Below are 20,120 nucleotides of genomic sequence, written 5' to 3'. Positions count from 1 at the left end.
GAGTGTTGGTGACCATCTTTACAGCATGGGGCTGGCACCCAGACCTGCCCCAGAAGCCTGGCTGAGGGTTGCCCTGCAGGCGCAACTCTAGGGAGAACATGCTAATTAATAGCAGGGCTTACTCGTCCTTTTGAGCTTTGCATTTAGCAGCTTTGGCTGAATGTGTTGTCCATCCACAAGTCTTCAAATGTGCCAGGATTCTTCAGTTTGTTTCTTGTTTACTGGTCAAATCACTGCGTCTCACGTCGGAGTTGCTGTGTTGCACGCTGTGTTGCAGAGCAAGCGGAGATTGCAGATTCCTTGGGGAGGCTCCTGTCTTGAATCAGGGTTCAAGATGAGCTTACATTAGGGGAGGCTGAATTAAAAACTTAAAAACTAGGTGTACGTAATACATCTGGCGGGCAAAGGGCACATTGCAGACAAGCTGGGCGCAGTCCGTGCTGCTCTGGGACTTGCCCCTGTGTCCTCAGGCTTTGAGCGGAGAGATTGCGGGTCACTTGTCTACCCTCCTTCTCCATGTAATGGGGTGACTTAATTCAGCTGTCTGCAGTGTGTGTGCTCCCAGATACCTGCCCAGTAATCAGAGGTATTGTCTGGGTGCCAGGCAGGAGCAGGAGGTCTGAAGTCTTCAAACACTGGGGTGCTGGACAGGCAGCAAATCTGCCACCCAGCAAGGCGTTTAGCACAAGATTTAGTGGTCTATCTAGGCAGCACAAACTCCAGCACAAGCATGTCTGGGCACTAAAAGCCTGACCCCTCGTCTTCTCTGTAATGTCCTTCTCGTGTTGACTCTTGCACTTACTAAAAAGGATCTAGGGAAATAACTGGTAACGCCTGCAGGTGGTTTGTGCTTACTCAGAGAAATGATGCTGCTAATAAAACTAGTAGGGGAATATTGGGCTCAATTTCCACTTCAAGGGACTGAAAAAGAGTTTGACTGCACCTTGAATTTAAGTAAATGTCTGCCAGACAAAGAGAAACCTTGCGGAGAAGGAGGTGGCAGGTCAGTGTGGTGTATCCTGCAGGACACCTATGCCATTACCATTTGATTTCTGCAATTGTGGGCTGCAGCAAAGGCAGGGTTGAGGACAGCACAGGGGTGATTTTGATGTTGATGGGAAAGAAGAACCTAACACACACTTCAAACAACATATCCGCTCTTTTCGCTGGCGTAAGGCTTATCTCCTTTCCTCATGCAGCTTCTACTGTGTATCATCTTGCCACGGTGAAGCTTTTCTTCATGGGGGAAGTACTTGCCCGTGGAGAAACAGTACGGTTTGTGGTTTCCTGAAGTTCAACACAAATACGCAGCGAGCTCTGTGTGTCATGGTCCATTAATACCTCTCACCCACATCACGCATAGGACAGTGATCAAAGTCAGGAAGAATAACTGAATTTAAAAAGGGAAACAATAGATTAGTTTTGGTTCGAAGGAATGGATTTCAATTCTGGAAACAAGGATTTGAAGAACAAGGTTCAGTAGGTTTTAGGTTAGCAAAAGAAATGAAATCTGAAATACTTCAGAGAAGCTGAAGGAGTTGAAAAGATTCAGGCAGGGATTGGTGATTCCCAGTTTAGGTATGGAAAGCAATGCTGTTTAGCTTGTGAGCTAGGTGCTGGTATTAGGGGTAGGAAATTGCTGCTGCGTGGTAGCTCTACAGTTCTTGAATTGAACCTTTAATTCTCCTCATTATTAATTCCCTTTTTCTTTCTTTTTTTTTCCTTCAGCATGAAAGACTTTCCAGGTAAGAATTTTATTCTTTGGCATTTTTTGCATTTAACGTTTATCAACAGCATGTTTTTGTATGGCTTTGGGGATTCCCTGTGCTTCAAATTAACAGCATAATCTGAAGCTGGTACTGGCCATTTGGTTCCTACCCTAGCTCAAGTGTTGGGCCACTTTGCTTTCATCCTTTGCTCCTCAAATTATTGAAAAGCTACCCTGCAGAGAAGAAAAACCCTCTGTGCCCTATTAGAAATGGAGCCCATTCCCACCATGAAGATGAGAGGTCCATGGGAAATTACTGCCCATTTGGGGTCTGGGCTGATACCCACTGGATTTTTTCTAGTTTTTAAAATGATGGTGGCTGCCTGGCCTTCAGCAGCGATGCCCTCCTGCGGGGTAGAGGGTGCTCTCAGCCATCCCAGCACCTGTGCTCTGCCACGGCCTCGAGTCCCAACCGGTCGGGCTCATACTGGCTGTCCCAAAGTAACAGCGGCTCCACGGTGCTGGATCTTCATTGTGTTTTAGGTTGGAAGCAGCTACGAACCCTACCACCAGTGACTCCTCCTACAGTGATCGTGCCTCCAGCCGCTCCAGTGCCTACACCCGGAGGGAGAACCGGTTAGCTGCCCTCAGCAGCAGAGCAGAAGAGGAGAGTAACAGGGACTATAAAAAAGTAGGATTTTTTAAATGTATTATTGTCACTGCATGTACCTTAGGAGCTGCCTGTTGCTGCAGAAACCTGCACTGAGAGTCTTTGGGAAGAAAGAGAAAAAGGTTATTTTCATTTTCCCTGTTTCCATTGCTTTTGGGCATCACACCAGCCTTTTTCAAATGCATCAGCCCTTCAGAGGGTCAAAAAAAGACAGGGGGTGAAAGGACACCATGCAAAGTCAGTTATCTGGGGGGAGGGGTATTGTGGAGTCAGGCTGGAGGAATGCTGGGAGGAATTTGAAAGGAGCAAGAAAAGATACTGTTGAGCATCCCAGCATTGCTGAAGCATGCATATCCCCACAGAATTTTTTGCTGATACAACAGTCCAGAATTATTTTTTCTATAATCTCTGAAACTTTCAGCGTAATCCTTGAAAGGCAGTAATATGGACTGCCATGCATATCTAGTATCAATGCAAAGACCATATGAAAAGTAAACAGATTAAGATGGCCTTAATTCTGAAATGACTATAATGCTGAAAAGCCTTGCACGGTAAGCAGCACCCTACTCTTCTTCATGAACGTGTCTGGCCAGAAGAGGCAGGCAGTATGTCCAGTTTGTCCTCTTAGAGGGATGGAAATTCTGCTTGTTTGAAGGAAGTGAAGGGAAAAAATCCATTTTGGAGTGGCCTAAAATTGTCCTTCTTTCTCCTCCTCTTCAAACTAAAAGCACATAAGAGCAACTAGGGTGTGTTGTGTTGGGGAGCACAACGGAATCACAGGTTCAGATACATCCAGCCTACATAACTTAGTACTTTATTATGCTTGGTAGTTTACCTAAATTAAAAGCATCCCTTTTCTTTGCCCCTTGGCTGTGTTTAAACACCCTACAAAATTAAACAGCTGTTTTCTTATTTCATGTGAATTATGAAAACGCAGGTAAAGCATCCAGACTAGTTCTGTTTGCCCTTCTTCTAATATCCTGACATGGGGGAGCGAAGCAAACCGCACAGCTGCCTCTGCTCAGTGCTGAGGACACGCGTCTGCTCAGAGTAGCGCGGCAGAACTGGGTCTGTGCGGCAGCCGAACAGCAGCCTGGTTAATTGAAATCTTTTATTTCATATTTCAGTTATATGAAAGTGCCCTGTCTGAAAACCAAAAGCTGAAGTCAAAACTGCAAGAAGCCCAGCTTGAGCTGGCTGACATCAAATCAAAGCTGGAAAAAGCAACCCAGGTAAGGCAAAAACCAGCTCCTAGACTGGAGAAACTGAGCACTGGCCCATGACAAGCCAGTGCATGTTCCAGCATGGGAAAGGATTTAGCTCTTGGGCAGGAAGGTGCTATAGGGGAGAGTTACTTTTCACAGAAATAAGTGTGAGTGATTCTGTAAAGACTGCTTCTTCTCTGGGCAAGTGCATCTGTAGGCTATCTAGGCCTTTGTGCAGCACCCTGTGAATGTGTCTGAGTTTTAATAGCTTTCTATTTTTAATTTACATAGCAGAAACAGGAGAAAACTTCTGACCGGTCCAGCATGCTGGAGATGGAGAAAAGGGTATGTGTCTCTGCTTTCTTCTAAGTTGCAGTCTTTGCCTCGTGTTGCTCTGCAGGGCATAGTAATTTCTTGAAGGAAAGTGTTAATTAAAAGATAAGTTATATTTTTGCCTTGTGGAGCAGTGCACAGTGATAATTGTATCCTGACCTTCTCAGCGTCTGAGATTTTCTGCTCTCTTTGCAAATCAGCTTAGTTCTGATTTCCTTCTTTTATTACAGAAAGCTGCAGACCAACGAATTGTATTGTATCGTGCTAAGAGACTGTTGGTCCATTATGCTTTAAAATATTCTTGATCCTTATAAATAAAGACTGTTTTGGGGTGGTGGGGAGAACAAGGCAAAACACTAGCTGGGTGTCTATCTTGTGATTATACTTGAAATCTGAATGTTTGAATGCTCCTTCCTCTTAACTGAACAGTCAGATTCATTGCAGTAAGCTAAGCTGAACAGGCAGTGTCTAGCTGAATCCCTGCCTTAAGTGACCATAGCTTTGGTCAGACTAGAAGGGACCCGAGTAGATCTGTAGTGCATCCCAACAGAGTCAGCCAGGTTAGTCAGGGCTTTGTCCCATCATTTCATGAAGACCTCTGGGTTTCCACAGCTGCAGCCCCTTCGTCCAGTTCCTAACTATCCTCATAGTGAATTTTTTTTTTCCTTCTATCTCGTCAGAACCTCCCCTGCTTCAGCTGTTGGCCTTTGCTACTCATTCTCCCACCATGTACCTCAGTGCTTAACTAAAGCTGGAGCCTGGCTCCAGTTTCTCAGTAACGTCCACTTACATGTTGGAGGTTGCCTGAAGTGGAGGTTCCTCCTGAAGTGTTTCATCTCCTGAATTTTTAGGAGCTTTGCTGGATGGTCGAACGATGTGTTTAAATTTAATTCCTACCATGAAAGACCTTAATTATTTATGTGTAAACACTTCCCAGGATTTGCCAGATATAGTCTGGAGGAGGTGACGTTCAGGATCCCCACTTTGGACAGTTAGGCAGAGCACATCAGCCCTTAGTACAAGTGTGTGATGTACCTACTGGCCCAGGTGCTAGGCTTTGACTGTTGAAGTTACCCAGGTTGCTGAAGCTGAGCTGATGCTCAGGCCATGGCACTGCCTTGTAAGCTCAGCTGAGCATCTCTGCACGCTGAGACTGAGATTCTCAAAGCAGCAATCTGTGTGGGCCTGATTTCTAGGTGTGCTTAAAGCAGGCTGAGTGGGGTTATCAAACATGCAACCATCACTGTCATCTGAACATAGCTGTGGGGGGAAGTCATGACACAAGTGGAGCTTTTCTTTTGGAAAAGAAAGAGAATGTGGTGGTCAGAGCACTTGCCCTGAGTGGACATCCTCAACCAGAGGGAGCTCACACCACGCATCCCATCTCCCACCCGTGTGATGCTTCCAAGTTGGGGCAATGTCCTGCATTGCTTTTGTTGAATTAGGATCACGACAGCCACAAATACAGGTTTCTGAGAGTTAGAGAGGAAAAAAGCACCCAACTGTTCTCAGTGAAGATGGCATTAACTGCTTCCAGGATGGCTTACTCATTTTGCACTCATGAATCTCTGGATAAATTGTGCTGTGGACAAAAAAAAAAGTGACCCAGAATCTATCATCCATGGCCACACTCAAAAGCTGTGTTTTCCTCACTCTCTTGGCCTCGTATTTCTTTGGAGAGGTCAAAGGAGTGGGGCAGAGAGTGTAAAGCCTGTTCCTGACCCACGTTTGCTGTTTTCTCCTGCTCAGTGCGCTTTCCTGGGGCAGTTTGAGCCCTCTCATGTTGAAAAAGTCATTGGTGGAGTCCAGACGTCTCCCTAAAGGGCAAGGCAAGGGCTCTAGCTGTCCACTGAGGACACCACTAGTACTCACATGGCAGAACCTACCTCTGTAGAAGTCCAAAATATACTGAAAGCAGTCAGCTTTACAGCTTTGAAGCCCTAAATCTTGGAGAAGCAGAATTTCCAGGCACCTTTCCCTGTTCACTGTTTCTTATTTGAGTTTTGTCATTGCCTCCTTTAGTGGGGTGCAGTTAAATCCATAGCTTCACCTACAGAGCTCAAAATCACATTACATCAGAAAGTCCTGAAAACTGGGATCACTAAATGTGCGGGTTAGTTTCATTGAAGGAGTGTGAAGAGACCTCAGGATCTGCGGAAATGGGCCCAGCACATATTGCCTGCTGGTTTACCAGCTGCCCTGTCCCATCTGATCAGCTCCTCATTGTAACCTGTGCATTGCTTTGAGATGCCTTTCAGTGAATGCTCCTACAGAAATACAAGACTGTTATTTTTCCTTAAAAGAAAATGTACTGTAAGTTTTTCTTCTAAAGCCTTGTGACCATCTTTGTTATGAATCCTTGTAAACAGGAGAAGCGAGCCCTGGAGCGGAAACTGTCTGAAATGGAAGAGGAGATGAAGGTAGGAAATAATCTATTCACTCTGTCTATTCTGGTTTTTATGCTTTACATTAATGTCTTTTGGGATTGTCACCCAGGAGTAGGATATTAAAGGTGTACATGGGAAGGGACTTGTGTTACCTCTCAGCGTGTTCCTTTATGCAGCCAGAACTTACTTTAATGGCCATGTTCTCCAAACATGAAATACTAATAAAACTGTCCTATTATCATTCATCAAATTGCACCATATGTTTAATTTGTTATGTTGTTTGGTCTGAGAACTGTGAAAGCTGTTCTCCTTAAATGCTTTCCAAAACTAACCTTTTGTGGCATCGATGAGTTTCAGTGTGCTGATCCTCTGTGCTCTGAATAGTCTGCAGCCCAAGTTAAGCCGTTGTGGTTCTCTCCAGATGGGTAAGAAGACAAAGCTGGCTTTTGAGATCATGCACACTAGCCAGGAAAAAACACAGAGTGTTTGTATTTCTGTACTCCTTTCCTAAAGCATGTTACTGGAACGCTGTGTCAGTAAGTCAGCCTGCAGTAGATTTCAGCAAAGAGGGTTTTGCATCCTGATGAAATATGCAGCATGGCTTACTGTCACAAGACATCCGCCACCGACTGCTCCTTCGCGTTCTCCTCTCTCTCGTGGCATTGCTTCAAAGGATGGTTCTCCTCCTGACGTGGCTTGGATGCCCTGTGAGCATGGGGCTAGCGGGGAGCATTGCAGAGCAGGAAGCAGTGTGTTTTGCCGCCTAAGTACACCTAAATCTTAACACTGATTTTGCAGCGTTACATCATTTTACACTACATTTTAATGCTCGTATTCACAGAATGCCCCCCTTTGCTCTGAGCCCTGCACTTTCATTCCCTTTGAGCCAGGTGGGACCACGCTACTTTAAGAAGGAAGGACCCCATTTGAGAGCTGTGAGCTCTCCCAGCACGGTGCGCTGATGGAAACGATTTCCTGCCACCCTGGAGGAGGTTCCAACTTTATGTTTCTATTTGAAGCTTCATATATTTACCAAGCACACATCTTTGAAAGGACCCATTGGCTTGTGCTGCATCTTGTACTGCAATAAGTAGCAGAATGATTTGGTGGAGTCTTACTGTAAAGGCTCTCTTGTTCTCTCGCAGAGGAGAAAATAAGTGTGGATGTGCTGGCCAGAAGGGGAAGCAGAAAAGACTGAATATGCCTAAATTCCAAATTCTTTGTTCACTGAACAGGTATCAGCCTTTAACTCCAGAGAGACCTTCCTGTAATTACAGAAATACGGCCTTCAAGAGAAAATGCAGACAGTAGCAGTTTGTGTTGGTTTTTCAGTTATGCAGATCACTCTGCAAACTGGCTCAGTCCATAGAGTAAAAGACAAATTGGTGTCCTCTAGTGGCCTGTCAGTTTTGAAACATTTATATTGGTTCAGAAAGCAATTAATGAAAGAAGGTGCCTGTAGGAACTGTTGGACACAGCCAAAGCACCTCTGATTCAGGTAGTCTGGAGCTGCAGACTGATGGAAGCCAAGATGGTGCAAAAGGAGAATCACTAGAAGTTTGACATGTTCTTATGTTGTCCCGAGAGACATGCTGGAGATGTGAGCTAAAGGAGCCTGTGGTCTAACTGAAAATGAGCTATCAGGTCCTCGAGAGTGGTACTTACTCTTTGCTCTCTGCTGTGTTCTTGCTGCATTGAACAACCAAAGTGGCGTTTTGTTAGTAGAATAAATAGACAAGAAATTTGAAAATACCTCTTCTAGGGTGCTAGTATGTTTCCACTAGTTTTTGCAAAAACTCGAGCATATGGTGAGTACCTCTGTGTGCTGTGACATGTCTTTTTCAACAACTACTCAATAAAAAGGAGTATAAAATCTCTGAAGGTAAAAACGTTGAACTGGACATGTCCGTAAGGAAAGCAGACTTTCGTGTCCACTTTCATCGTGCCTTAAAGCGGGAGAGTCAGCCCGGTTGTGTTTGCCTAAAATGAGATAACCTCCGCAGAGCATCTGTGTTAATCCCTAGTGTGGAAGTTGAGCCAGGAAAACAAATCTATTAGTTCTGGTTAGACTTTCTTTCCTGCTTCTTGCACTAGCTGAATAGCTGTCAAGCAGAAAGAATAAGCGACTTAAGCAAATCCGCCAGTTTCCTTTAGCATGGAGAACAGCAAGGGGAAACAACTAAACATGCCAGGTTATTAGGTCTCAGGTAATACTGTGGGGTTTGGGATTCTTCCCACTGGTCTTTGAATTGAACCAGTCCAGCATGGCTGTCATCCAGCTTTTGGATCCTGGGGTGTCCGTGTCCAGTTCTGTGCATCAGATGTCCTGGCCAGGGCTTTCCTCTTCTTGCGGCTGACTTCTTAGGAAGGTCGCAGGACGGTCCTGGGTTTCTGTGGCAGAAATGCTTTGTACTTCAGGCTATTCTTGAGGTAATGAGCTTTGTTCCTTTCACGAGTTTAACGTCTGCTAATGAAGCAATCAAGAAATTGTTTGTTGAGTGGGACAAACTCCATAATCTCAAGAACTCCTTGATGCCCGAGCTGCTCCTGCAGACTTGCTCTTGTGAAGGTGACAGAGTGGTGCAGCATTTTCCCAAGTGACTGCAGAATTTGACTGGAGATACAGCAACTTGGCTGAGGAAGGAGAAAGAAAATTACCATTTGCACTGAACTGAATTCAATGCCAAGTGCCTGAGGTTCCAACTTAACACAGCAATTTTTCTTGAAGGTCACAGAAGCTTCTTTATTCCGTAGCAGCACTGCACCTCCTGGCTTTGTACATTGTGCATGCTTTGGGCATTTTTATTTCCCCTAGTGTTGCAGGCACAAAATCCTTTAATTGAAGGCAGGTACAGCTGAACTGAGAAACCTGCTTTCGGTAAGCCAAGTATCAAGCAGAGTGATAAGCAATCACAGCGGTATCATCCAGATTCTGGTCGTCGCCCTTGGCTTCAGTCCCAGCTTCCCAGCCTTTGCTAGGTTTCTTGGATAAATAGAAGGCTGTCCTACCTGCAGCACACATGCATTTTTACATAAGTGATCCTTTTTATTGTCTGTGACAGCATGCTGAGGCTGAGCTGTGTCTGATGGTGCCACGCTGAGGTTTTGTGCTATATTGGTATGGAAAAATAAAGGTGGTCTCAGACGATTACAATCCTTTCCATCTTGCGTAGCACGGCACCCCATTTTACATATGTTTCGTGTTTTCTGCCAGCCACATGCTCAGCTGTGTTCCCTGTGATAAAACAGATGTTTGTTATCCATGGTACCACCAAAAGAAATGACTCTTCCAGTATGAACCATCCTCCAGCGGCTCCTGGGTGTGATTTATCACAGGACAGACATGTGATGTCCATCTGTGTCCTCGCCGAGCATAGGGGGAGCCGGCACAGCCTGGGCGGGTTAAGTGATGGATAAATGGCTGAGATTTGGTGAGAGGGGATCTCGCTGCTGAGTTGTCCCTGAAGCTCTCCTGCAGTTTGTTGGTCGTAGCTCTGTCTCAGGACCTGTTGATTTATCCAGTGTCAGAACTGCGTTGGCATAGTCCAAGTAGCAGGAGCTGCTTTGTCCGTTTGATGCCCTCGAGGGGCTCAAACCCCATCTTTTGCTGGCTCCCTGCACTCACCTGCCTTGCTTCCGTTGGTTTTGCAAGGCTTTTGGACAAGGTATCTTGATTCCTTAATGGGGAGCAGAGGTAGTGCTTTTGAGTAGTTAGGAATCGAGCCAATGGATGGGGGCTACATGAAGTACTTGTCTTTTATACAGGAGTGAGCCCTTGAACAAAATGTCCTGGGATGCAGCAGGTTCCTTGCCAACTGCAGCCAGCTCCATGTCATGCAAGTTGGGTGGAAATTCATGCAAGTTCTTTGTATCACAGTAGGTTTGCCCATGCTGCTGCTGGTTAAGGACAGACAGAGACCTCCCTTTGAGCACTTTCTGCTAATTAAATGGCAGAAAGGAATCCCCATCCCAGTAGAATCTTCCCTCCGTCTCCTCCCTGCCATTGCAAGCTCACAATTAAGAGAGCACAGGGAGGAGCACGTTGGTCTGTGGAGCTGCTTTGGTTCTCAGCTGGGATTTTTTCACTTGAACTTAAAACTACTCTTATCGCAGATGTTTCCCTTCGTGCCTTCCCCTGCCCAGCGTCTGCTTCCTCCACCACGGAGGAGGGTTTCTTGTTCATGTGGCCCCGCTGCCCAACAAGCTGTTGGGAGGAAGGAGGAACGGGATGCTGCTCAGAAAGCAGCTCTGCAGCACTCAGCATGTCCTGGCACCCGCACTTGGTATAAATGTCCAGCACGTGGTTTCGCTTTAGCATCACCGGGGAAAATGTCATCCTTGTAGAAATGGTGATGTCTGCCTGGCTTTTACCATTTTCCCATTTTGCTTTCCTCGTTGCTTTTATGTTCTGTATCTCCCCGTTGCTGCTATACCTGTGCTAGCCCCAGCTTTGGGGCTCAATTTTCTACACCGTCCTTTGCCCACTTTTTTCTTTTGTGACCAAGAATGCCGTGTTTTCACATGCCTCCTGTGTAAGATGCTGTCATTCAAACTCCTTTAGTTAAAATGAGCGGTTTAAGGTTCTGACTTTTCACCTCTGGAGATCAGAGATAAATTGAGCCCCATGACAGAGAAGAACTGAATCTGGGCAGGGATGAAAAACCCACACATGCCCCAGACGTTTGGCAGGACTGAAGCCTGAGCAGACCCAAGAGCCATCATTCAGGTGCCGCAGGGACGAGGATGTGAGCAGATGTGGTATGTGTCTCAGTGGTCTGCTGTAGGACAGTGACACTTTGAGATGCTTCAGTCTGTGCCTTTAAAGTCTCCCATGAAGCTCTGATCGCTCTTTGCTACACAAGACTGCTTTAGCTTTTAGAGATACATGAAGAAAAGGAGTTTTAAAGAAATTCTCCATTGCCAGCAGTGTTTTCAAAGCCTGCGTAGGTGGTAAGTCAATGGTGATAGTTCTCACAGTAGTTCCTAAGTCCAGGGACTGTGTGCTGCTAGAGCTCACTGTCTGGGTAAACTAGGATCTAACCTGTAAGAGATTGTCATGCTTTGTGGTGGGAAATCCCTTTATTTGACCTTTTTAAAGGCTTTGGTTGCCCCTGGAGAAAGGGATGGTTCCCAAAACATCCTCTGTGTGTTGTAAGGCTTTCCCCATATGCATCTGAGCTGCTGCCCATCCAGCACTCACTGCTACTAATTTTTCTTTTATTCTGTTTTTTTCTTTTACTGCTTGTGGACTGAATTCACGTTTCTGTGCCCTTTTGTCTTCGTGGTGTGTTTTTGTATTTTTCTGTCCACTCCTCTCACTCTCTGCAGAATCTCCACCAGCTCAAACAGATTCACACTCTGAGGCAGATGAATGAGCAACTGCTGGCTGAAAACAGGGCTCTGACCCGGGTCGTAGCCAGACTTTCTCTGCCTGCCAAGCCCTCCGAATCAGAGGAGCTGTAGCTGCTTTCTCTCCGGCTCATCTCGCCTCCCTCTTCCACTCTTCCAGGCAGGTCTCCGCTCCCTTGACCGGGCTGTTCCCCCTTGCCTCGTTGCTCTCGAGGGTATCTGATGAAGCTTGTGGCTCAAAAGCAGCATGTGGCAAAGGATCTTCTGAAAGCCAAAAGCATGGTGTTACTGCCCAGCTGAAGGCAGGGTTTCGCTGGAGGCTCTGTTCAGTCCTGTTGACTTTCGCTCTGCTTGGCAGATGATGCTGACCTCGCCGTTTTACTAACTGACCGCATTGGGGGGTTGCCTTGTCCATGTGGAGTCCATCATCTGGGAGAGAAATAGGAGGATGTGCTCCCCGCCTTGACGCAAGGGCATAGGGCTGGGTGGATGGCACTGAGGTGCCTACTGAGGAGTGATGGATCAGCTGCTTCCCTGTGGCTTAACACTGGCAAACGGCTTTGGGGTGGCTTGTCAGTGCCAGTGGGTTAGCCAGCAGCCCCTTCCCCATTACCTTACCTCAAAACAGGTGGTTTATGCTATGTGTCTGCTCATAATATAACTCTTTTTTAATTGGACTTAATTCAGTGAGAAGCTGGCACCCAGCAATTAAGATTATCCAAAGTCAGAATGAACAATGTAATAAATTTCTAAGGATGTTATGAAAAGTGCACGTTTTAGACAGGAAGGTGATTTTTAGAAAACCTACAACTGGGCAATCCTCAGCAGGTTTTCTTCGTCACTTGAGCAAAGAGGACAAGCTCCTTCCCTCATTTTAAACAGAGATTTTTGATTTTTGAGTCCGAGTTCACAGGCTGCAGCATCCCCTCTGCCTCCTGCAGTCTGGCTACAAGGCAGGTGAACCAATAGGAGGTGGACCAGGTGCGCTTTCCTTTTTCATCTTCTGTTTTAAATTCAGTGCAGAGCAATTAGTGTTTGAAATCCAAGGACAATCCGTAAGCTTCGCCTTTACACATCATGCAGTTAAATTACATCCTTTCTTGCTACTTCATTGGTTTGGTGCTAAAATAAAGCTGTAAATGCTTCTTTCTTAGGGCCCTACCTGTCTTTTGCAGGTTAGTAGGGATATTCAGATCCCTTCAGACATAGCTATTTTTTAAAAAAAGGAAGAAGCAGTATGCTCTCATGGGCTGGAAGTGGCACTAAGGTATAAAAAAATCTATTCTTAGCATACAAATTATATCAAGGATGATTAACCATAGAAACAAACTAACTAGGGGAATTGTGGCTTCCCCTTCCGGGAGTCGCAGTCAAGACCACGCGTGTATCACAGGGGCTGAGAGAGGGGGTGTTTCGCGTTATGTGGCCTGAATTGTGCAGATGGTCAGATTAAATGATCTCACCATCTTTATGGTTTAAATCTGCGAAAGTGTTCTCGAACTGTCACTGACTCATTCCTTCTCACAAACGGTGAGTTTTAAGTCATTCTCCTTCCCAAAGCGCTTTGAGATCTGAGAGGGAAAATTGAGCAAAACTGTTTCCAGACTCGGAGAAATAATGTTTCACAAACAGTAAGTCACCAGTCTGTCTTCTCCTAGGAAATAATCACATTATCGCTTTCCCCCTGCTAACACCCATCTGCTCTGACGTGCCTTGTCTCTCGTGCAGGCTGGCTGAGACACGGGTGGACTGATCTTTCCCAGCTTGCTTATAGGTTTGCAATTCACTGCTGGTGTCCGAGCTGGAGAAGAGACGTGTGTCTGCAAGCTCTGCTGATTTCTTTTCAATTCTTTTAGTAGGTCTAACACAGGGTGTTGCTGGTACCTGTAAACCTTGTCTCACCGGTGTCTGTAGACATCACAGCGATACAGTAATGTCACTGTTTTAAACTCTGACAGATTTACCATGCTCTTGCAGCAGTGGTGTTTTTCAAAGAATCTCATTTTCCAAAATCTGCATAATTTCTGAAGTGCCACCTTCTCCATTGTCACAGGTAACACAGAGCACCTCTGCTCGGACCAGCCTCTAGCCCAAACCTCACTTTACACTGATGCTGCATCATGGTCAGCTTCACTGTCCCCTGCAGGCTGTGCTACATCCATCCTTACCTTTTCCAGTGAGATATTTATAAAGCTTCAGTTTTCAGGCCCCTGCATTACCAGCCTGCTTCACATGCAGTTTATTTTACCTGACTTGAGGCTGCTTTGCTTCGAAGGGAGGAATGCCCTTGGCCTGGGAGGAATGACATTTTGTAACATTGATTTTTAGTTTTCAGAAAACTTCACTGGAAACTGATGGAGTAGGGTTACAGCAGGAAACTTTTCAAGCAGCACTTACTTTACATGTACTTCCTTTTTGAATAAATCACCAAAGTTGCACTGAAGCATGTGTGTAAGGCATAGCCACGATCAGAGCTTCCAGTAAGCTGTAGAACTGGGATGGTTGCTCTCTATGATGTTGCTTCTGGGAACCTGTGACAGATTATCTCTACCAAAGCAAGTGGCAGAACTTCATATCACTAGCTCATTGCAATGATGGACACATTCAGGACTGCAAGGCCACCCCAAGCAGTGATGTAGAGAGGACATGGACTGTCCATCTGCAGACCCCAATAGGTGGTTGAACTGTTGCAGTGCACTGGACTGGAGGGCACCGTGCTGTGTTGTGGGTGTTAGATGAAGCTCAGGAGTAAGCAGAGGAGTGCCGAGTGAGACAGCACATGCTCTCCCCATTTCTCTGGGCTCCTGAGCACTTTGGTGATGGGCAATGCCTCTCATTTGGCCATGAGAGATGGCATAAGGAGTCATGACTGCTATTCTGGTGGCAGCCCTGTCATGGAGATGTGCCTGTTGCACCACCACTGGGTCCAGTGAGACACTTTTAAGCATCACTAGCTGAAGCTCCGGCCAGCCCGTCACATAGTTTTACCCTTTCCCCAATATCCTGCCATGCTGCACTTTCCCCCTCCTCTCTCTCTCTTGCAAAACCTCCTGTCTGGAGCATCTGCCACCAGCGCCAGCGGGGACGGGGTTAGGCGCGTTGGGGCCAGGCGTGGCTTGGCCTGACTGTGAAAGGAGGGAATTCCCCTAGCAGGAGCGGTGGGAGCTGGCGTCTGCCCCAGGAGCTGCCTGCGCTCGGTGGCAGTGGTCGTGGAGGGGCTGCAGATAGGAGGAACGGGCAGAAGGTTGTGGTCAGAGCTGAAACTCCAGCTTAGGAGGAAGGAGAAGGTTTAGTGGGGATTTTGAATTTGGGGGAATTCTTCTTAAGATCCACCTTTGCAGCAAGAAATCATCACTGAGCTCATACCGGTGCCGTTCTTGCCTGCGTGTGACCCCGCTCCACCCTGGCTTGTTCCAGCAGGCTCCGGGGCTGGTCGCCGTCAGGGATGCTGGCACCCATGGTGCGAGTTACACCTTCTGTGTCACACCCCGAGACAGGAGCACGGGGTTTCCTTCTAGTCCCCGAGCGGCTGGGGACAGTCCACTGAAGGTCACCCGCCTGCAGCGTGGGAAGCAAGAGAAGTCAGGAGGGGTTTTTGCCAGTGAGGAATGCTGCAAAGCTCTTGTTGAAGCTATTTCTTCCTCTATTTCCAGTTAAAAGTGCTCTGGCTTTTGTCTGTGATGCAACCCTTGGTTGAGCTTCAGCATTCAAAATTGAGCACCAAGGAGGTATCTCCAGTGTCAGTATGTTCTACGAGTCCTCTGGCCGTGGCATGCGCATTTGAATTAAACATCTATGGGATCCCAAGGAGATTTGGGTTTATTCTAAAGAGATTTTGCAAGGTCCAGTCCTGAGTGACAATTCTAGACCTTTGTTTTCCCCTCTGGTCCTGGCAAAATGGAAAAAAAACAAATCAGGAAAACCAGCTTTATAGTTTTCTGCTGAGCCCTAGTTAGCCTCTGGGAACAGGTTTGGGATGAAACAGCTCAAAAGTGGTTCCTGCCCTCCCACCCTGGGGCTGTGGCATCACTTCTCAGCAAGGGCTTTCCCGGCTCCAGGGGCTCCACGGCTCTTTGCTGTGCTCAAGTACCCCCTTGACCCCTCCACTCCTCACAGCCAGTTTGTAAAAATTCTGGAGACATTATGGAGAAATTATCAACATTAAAAGTGTGCTGCATGGAGGGAATGCAACATCCCTGCTGTTTCCTCTGAGCCATAGGGCTTGTCCAGCCAGCAGCGCTGAGCTGTAATCCCACCTTGTCTTTGTCTCTCTCTACAGATTTTGACAGAGCTGAAGTCGGACAACCAAAGGCTGAAGGACGAGAACGGAGCCCTCATTCGTGTCATCAGCAAGCTCTCCAAATAGGAATCCTGAACAAAGGCAGGATGAAGAGGGGTGCCCTACGCAAGCTGCCAACCCCACCATCAAGCCCTACCCCTCTCTTTTTCTCCTGTCAAGTACAGCAAGCATTTCAGCCATGGGATCAATCTGTCACACCTGCCTTGCCCTGCCCTTTGCTGTACATTCCCTTTCTGGCCTTATTTCCCCCACAACACACACCCCTGCCATTTTATTATTTTTAATTTAAGCATGTTGTGGTATCTCGGACATTTTATTCAAGGGAGAAGAGAAACATGAGGACTGGGTTTGAGCTGCCAAAACTTCTTCTTCCAGAAGCCCAGTATTTGGTGTTGGACTCCAGTCTGGAGTAGGTAGCTCCTACTTTAAAAAGTGACACCTAAAGAACTAATCCAGTACATCCAAGCCCTTTACAGGTGGAAAATGTGAACATGGGCTGGGACTCTGAGGATGCACATCAACCCACTTGAGATGTGGGACTCCGGTTAAAATGTGATGCTGTGAAAGCCACCAGGGCTGATTTCTGTAACAGGCTGACTACAGCTGCTTTGCACAGAGACCTTCTTCTCCTTTCGCCCCAGTAGACCAAGTCTTTTATTTAATGTAAGATTTTGAACCTGTTCAGTAACATCAGAGCTGACTCTCAGCATCAGACCCCTTATCCCTCACCCTGCCTTTCCTCTGCAGCCTGGGTGATTCGGTATCACACTGTATCCTTCCAGGGCTCCTGTCTCCATTATTAGCGTCTGCTGACTGCATCTGGACTCTTGCTCTTTGGGATAGGATGTATCACAGATACTTGCCGAGCTTTCTGAAGGGCAAGCCTGAACCCCTAGAGATCCTCTGCTGCTTTCACATGCATATTAGCGTGAATAACCTTGTAGGGAGCTGTGCCTGTGCCAGAAACCAGCCGTCTGGGACATTTTCCTGCTATCTTCATGAAGGCAGAGCCCTGTAGAGGAGTCTGGTTTGGTATTTCAGGTACCTTGCTTTGATGTGCAGCAGGAGGCTGACCAAGTGAAAGGCAGCACTGGTTTGTTTGTAGGGAGAGGGAATGCCAGAGTCCAGTCCCACCCACCCATCTGTTGGTGAAGAAGCTTGACGCAGCTGGGTTTGAAGGCAGAGGAGCATGAAGCAGTGATCACTTGTCCTCCCGCATGCCTTGGAAAGGTGTGGCTGCATTGGTGTCAAAGGGAGAAGGAGCTACCCTTGGGTGTGCTGGTAACTGTATCACTGGGATGAAAGTCTTTTAATCTGTCAAAGGCTTGCAATAAGCCTTGACCTTGAAGGAAACCTCAAAAAAAACCCCTCCTTGATGTTTTACATACTCAGAACAGTTTGAAATTGTTCTCTCTATGGGCATTTAGACAGTGGCTCCTCTATGTGCTGTGTGATTTTGATGATAGCAGCAGTAACCTGTCATCAGATCTGTTGAGCTTCCCCTTAATAGACTCCTCTCAAACGATACCTTCCCTCTCAGATACTTCTTCCTCTATCCAAACCACTTCCCCATCTACATCCTTCCATATTTGTCCTTTCATTTCCTTTGTCCTTTGATTTCCCTGCTCCATCTGGCTGAGTTGCAGTCTCAGTCATTGAACTTGGAGGTTGCCATGAAGAAGTTCTACCTACGTTCCAGGGCACCTCTGCTGACTGTGGGCTTGCAGCTCCCGCCACGCTGGTGGGACTCTTTCTGCTATGAGAGAGATAGATGAGACACTTGAACATGCGCATAATTCTTGAGCTTGCTCAACAGGGTAAAATTTATCTCTTATCAGCCAATCCTGGGCTTTTTGGAACCTTTTGCTGGTTATTGCTTAAGAAAGTGTTTATTTTCCTCTCCCTTGGGTTTTTTTCTTAGTTTGGTTTTGTTTCTTTTTTCTAATTCTCCATTTTTTTCCCCTTCCCCTCCCTGTCCTGCCTGTTCCCACCTCTCTAGCTCTTCTTAGAGCTGCCAGTTTTTCCCCAGGCAGCTCTAGACAGAGGTTCCTCTTCCACCGCTCTTCAGCCAGCGGAGCTGTTTGTGCACGGCATGAGATGCCGTTTCTCCTGGTACACTGAGGCCCTTCCTCTGCTGCTGTGCTTTGGGGAGGAAGAGACCAAAGCTGGTAATGGCATCAGGGTTTCTGCAGAGCACTGCCTAAGCCAGGCATCCTTTTTATATTACTTTATTTTAACCCTGCTATATTTAACAGCTTTAAGTCTTGAGATCTGGTCAATGCTTTTTCTGCACGCCGTTCCCACTTGGTGCACTCTTTATGTGAGTACTTCTGCGGTTCTTGATGTTTTTTCTCTTGGTGACCCACTCCTTGCTTCAGACTTGGGCTCTCTCAGCTCTAAACAGGAGTCCAGTCCCTTCTGTGCCGCGTGGAGAAGATACTCACCTGCTGGGGTGCTCGTGGTTGGTGCAGCGCTGGCGTGCCAATGCGTGCGTCTCAGGTCGCGCATCCCAGCAGGACAACGATGAGATTTCAGACTAAAGATCCTGTTCTTCTCACGAGGCAGGTTCCTGGCAGTGTGAAGAAGCCTGGTATCTGTTTTAGGGAGAGGGTTCAACCCAATCTGACAAATCCATCCTGCACTGACATTTTGCCCCTTCCTACCAGGACACTCATTGCATTTTATCCTAAGGAGCAGTATGCAAAGGGTGCGGAAGGCTTAATTGCTCTGCGTGGCACCTTGCAAAGCCAAACCACTTTAAATGAAGTGTCTGTTTAGCACTGGATTATCCCCCTGAACTCTGACTAGGGTAGAGGACCCACCAACAGTTTAGTCTCGCTGACTAGCCAAAGCTGTGAGTATTTCATGATGAACATGCAATTGCAAACCAAATTCTTGAGAATGAATTTTTTTGGTCTCACTTAATGCCTGACATAACCAGTGCACTGAGGAGGTAACGAATAGGACACCTTGCACTCTGCGCTTGGGACAGAGTGCAAAGCAAGCAGTTTTTAAAACTGATCCCTATTTGAACCAGAGCATTTGCCAGATGTGATCTCCATTGGAGAACACAAGCTTTTTTTCTAAGCAATTGCTTGGGGTGAATTCATTTTTATTGCTTGGGGTGAACCTGCCTATTGTGGCTGTGAGTTTGATGATGGCTCTTTGTAAATAAACTCCTTGGAGAAGCAGGACTAGCTTACGAGATGGGGAGAGAATGTATTTTTATGCAACTTTTGAGTGGCCTTTCAAACCCTGAGATGAATGATTTGTTTTACTGGTTGTTGTTATATAGTATTATAAGTATTATGTGTTTGAAAGTTTGGGAATAATATTCACATCTATGATGCTTGTAAACACAACAGTATTTATAAATGAATAAAATAAGAGTTGATAAAATAGAAGCTTTGCTTTGCTTCCATCTTTCTGGAGCTGCAAGTTGTTTAGTCTAAAACACCCTGTTTCTCCCAAAATTTCCATAGCACGACAGTATCAAACATCTATAAAAGCAGAAATGCTCTGCAGCTACGTACCTGCTGCAGTTACAACACGGGAAAGGCAACGCTCCCCTGTGTGACTGTTCAGGGAAAGCTCAAATGAAGGAACTGTGGATGCACATCACTGACAGCCACCCACCAGCCAGGAAGGCGAACGGGAGAGGGTCCCACCTGACACCTCTGAACCACAATGGGGCTCAGGCCCATCTCCCTCCATGGTGCCAGGCCCTGTATTTGCTCTGCTCAGGAGCTTGGTCAAGACAAACCTGTAGCAAAGACATGGGCGCTGGTGCCATGTCTTGGAGCCTTTGGCCCAAGTGAGGTTGCTAGAAACCTCTGTGTATTTCGGTCTTTGGGGGTGGTTACTGCAGCTTGAGCTCTTCCCCTTGGGGTTAGGGGTGTCCAGCACCTCTGCAAAGCAGGGCAGGACGTAAACATGAATATATGGACCAAACTGTATGTGTTGGGGATGAAGAATTTGGTGGGGACCTTTGATGTCTTCCCACCTGCACCCCATGTCTGGGCCAGCCACGCTCAGCCGGGGCATCGGGGCTCAAGGCTGCCCAGAGACATCCCCACCATGTGTGCGAGCACACTCGTATTTCGGGGGGACCTGGGCCCTCGCGGGGTTCCCCTTGTGTCTCCATCCCTCCATTGTCCCTGGGCTCACA

The 20,120-nt window shown here is 46.8% G+C and overlaps 2 protein-coding genes across 7 annotated transcripts in view; one reads left to right on the top strand and one right to left on the bottom strand.

Annotated features, from left to right (window-relative positions):
* Positions 1 to 19,356, top strand: part of PPP1R12B (protein phosphatase 1 regulatory subunit 12B) — a 124,945-nt gene extending 105,589 nt beyond the window's left edge. For 3 of the 6 annotated variants that reach the window (XM_052814967.1, XM_052814964.1, XM_052814962.1), the window contains 7 exons: positions 1,729 to 1,745; positions 2,252 to 2,399; positions 3,506 to 3,610; positions 3,875 to 3,928; positions 6,286 to 6,336; positions 11,632 to 11,812; positions 15,932 to 19,356. In XM_052814967.1, the coding sequence (XP_052670927.1) occupies positions 1,729 to 1,745; positions 2,252 to 2,399; positions 3,506 to 3,610; positions 3,875 to 3,928; positions 6,286 to 6,336; positions 11,632 to 11,766 (510 nt within the window). In that variant the 3' untranslated portion in view covers positions 11,767 to 11,812; positions 15,932 to 19,356. The remainder of the gene's footprint in view (positions 1 to 1,728; positions 1,746 to 2,251; positions 2,400 to 3,505; positions 3,611 to 3,874; positions 3,929 to 6,285; positions 6,337 to 11,631; positions 11,813 to 15,931) is intronic. The other 3 variants (XM_052814966.1, XM_052814963.1, XM_052814968.1) reach the window with 1 other exon arrangement.
* The window catches only part of CSRP1 (cysteine and glycine rich protein 1), a 256,472-nt gene that overhangs the window by 127,013 nt on the left and 109,339 nt on the right, over positions 1 to 20,120 (bottom strand). The window lies entirely within an intron of this gene.

Source organism: Harpia harpyja, chromosome 19 (genome assembly GCF_026419915.1).
Source record: "Harpia harpyja isolate bHarHar1 chromosome 19, bHarHar1 primary haplotype, whole genome shotgun sequence".
In the NCBI taxonomy this organism is placed as follows: domain Eukaryota; kingdom Metazoa; phylum Chordata; class Aves; order Accipitriformes; family Accipitridae; genus Harpia; species Harpia harpyja.
Note: the sequence above shows the minus strand (reverse complement) of the source record. Positions and strands in the feature narration are given on the sequence as shown.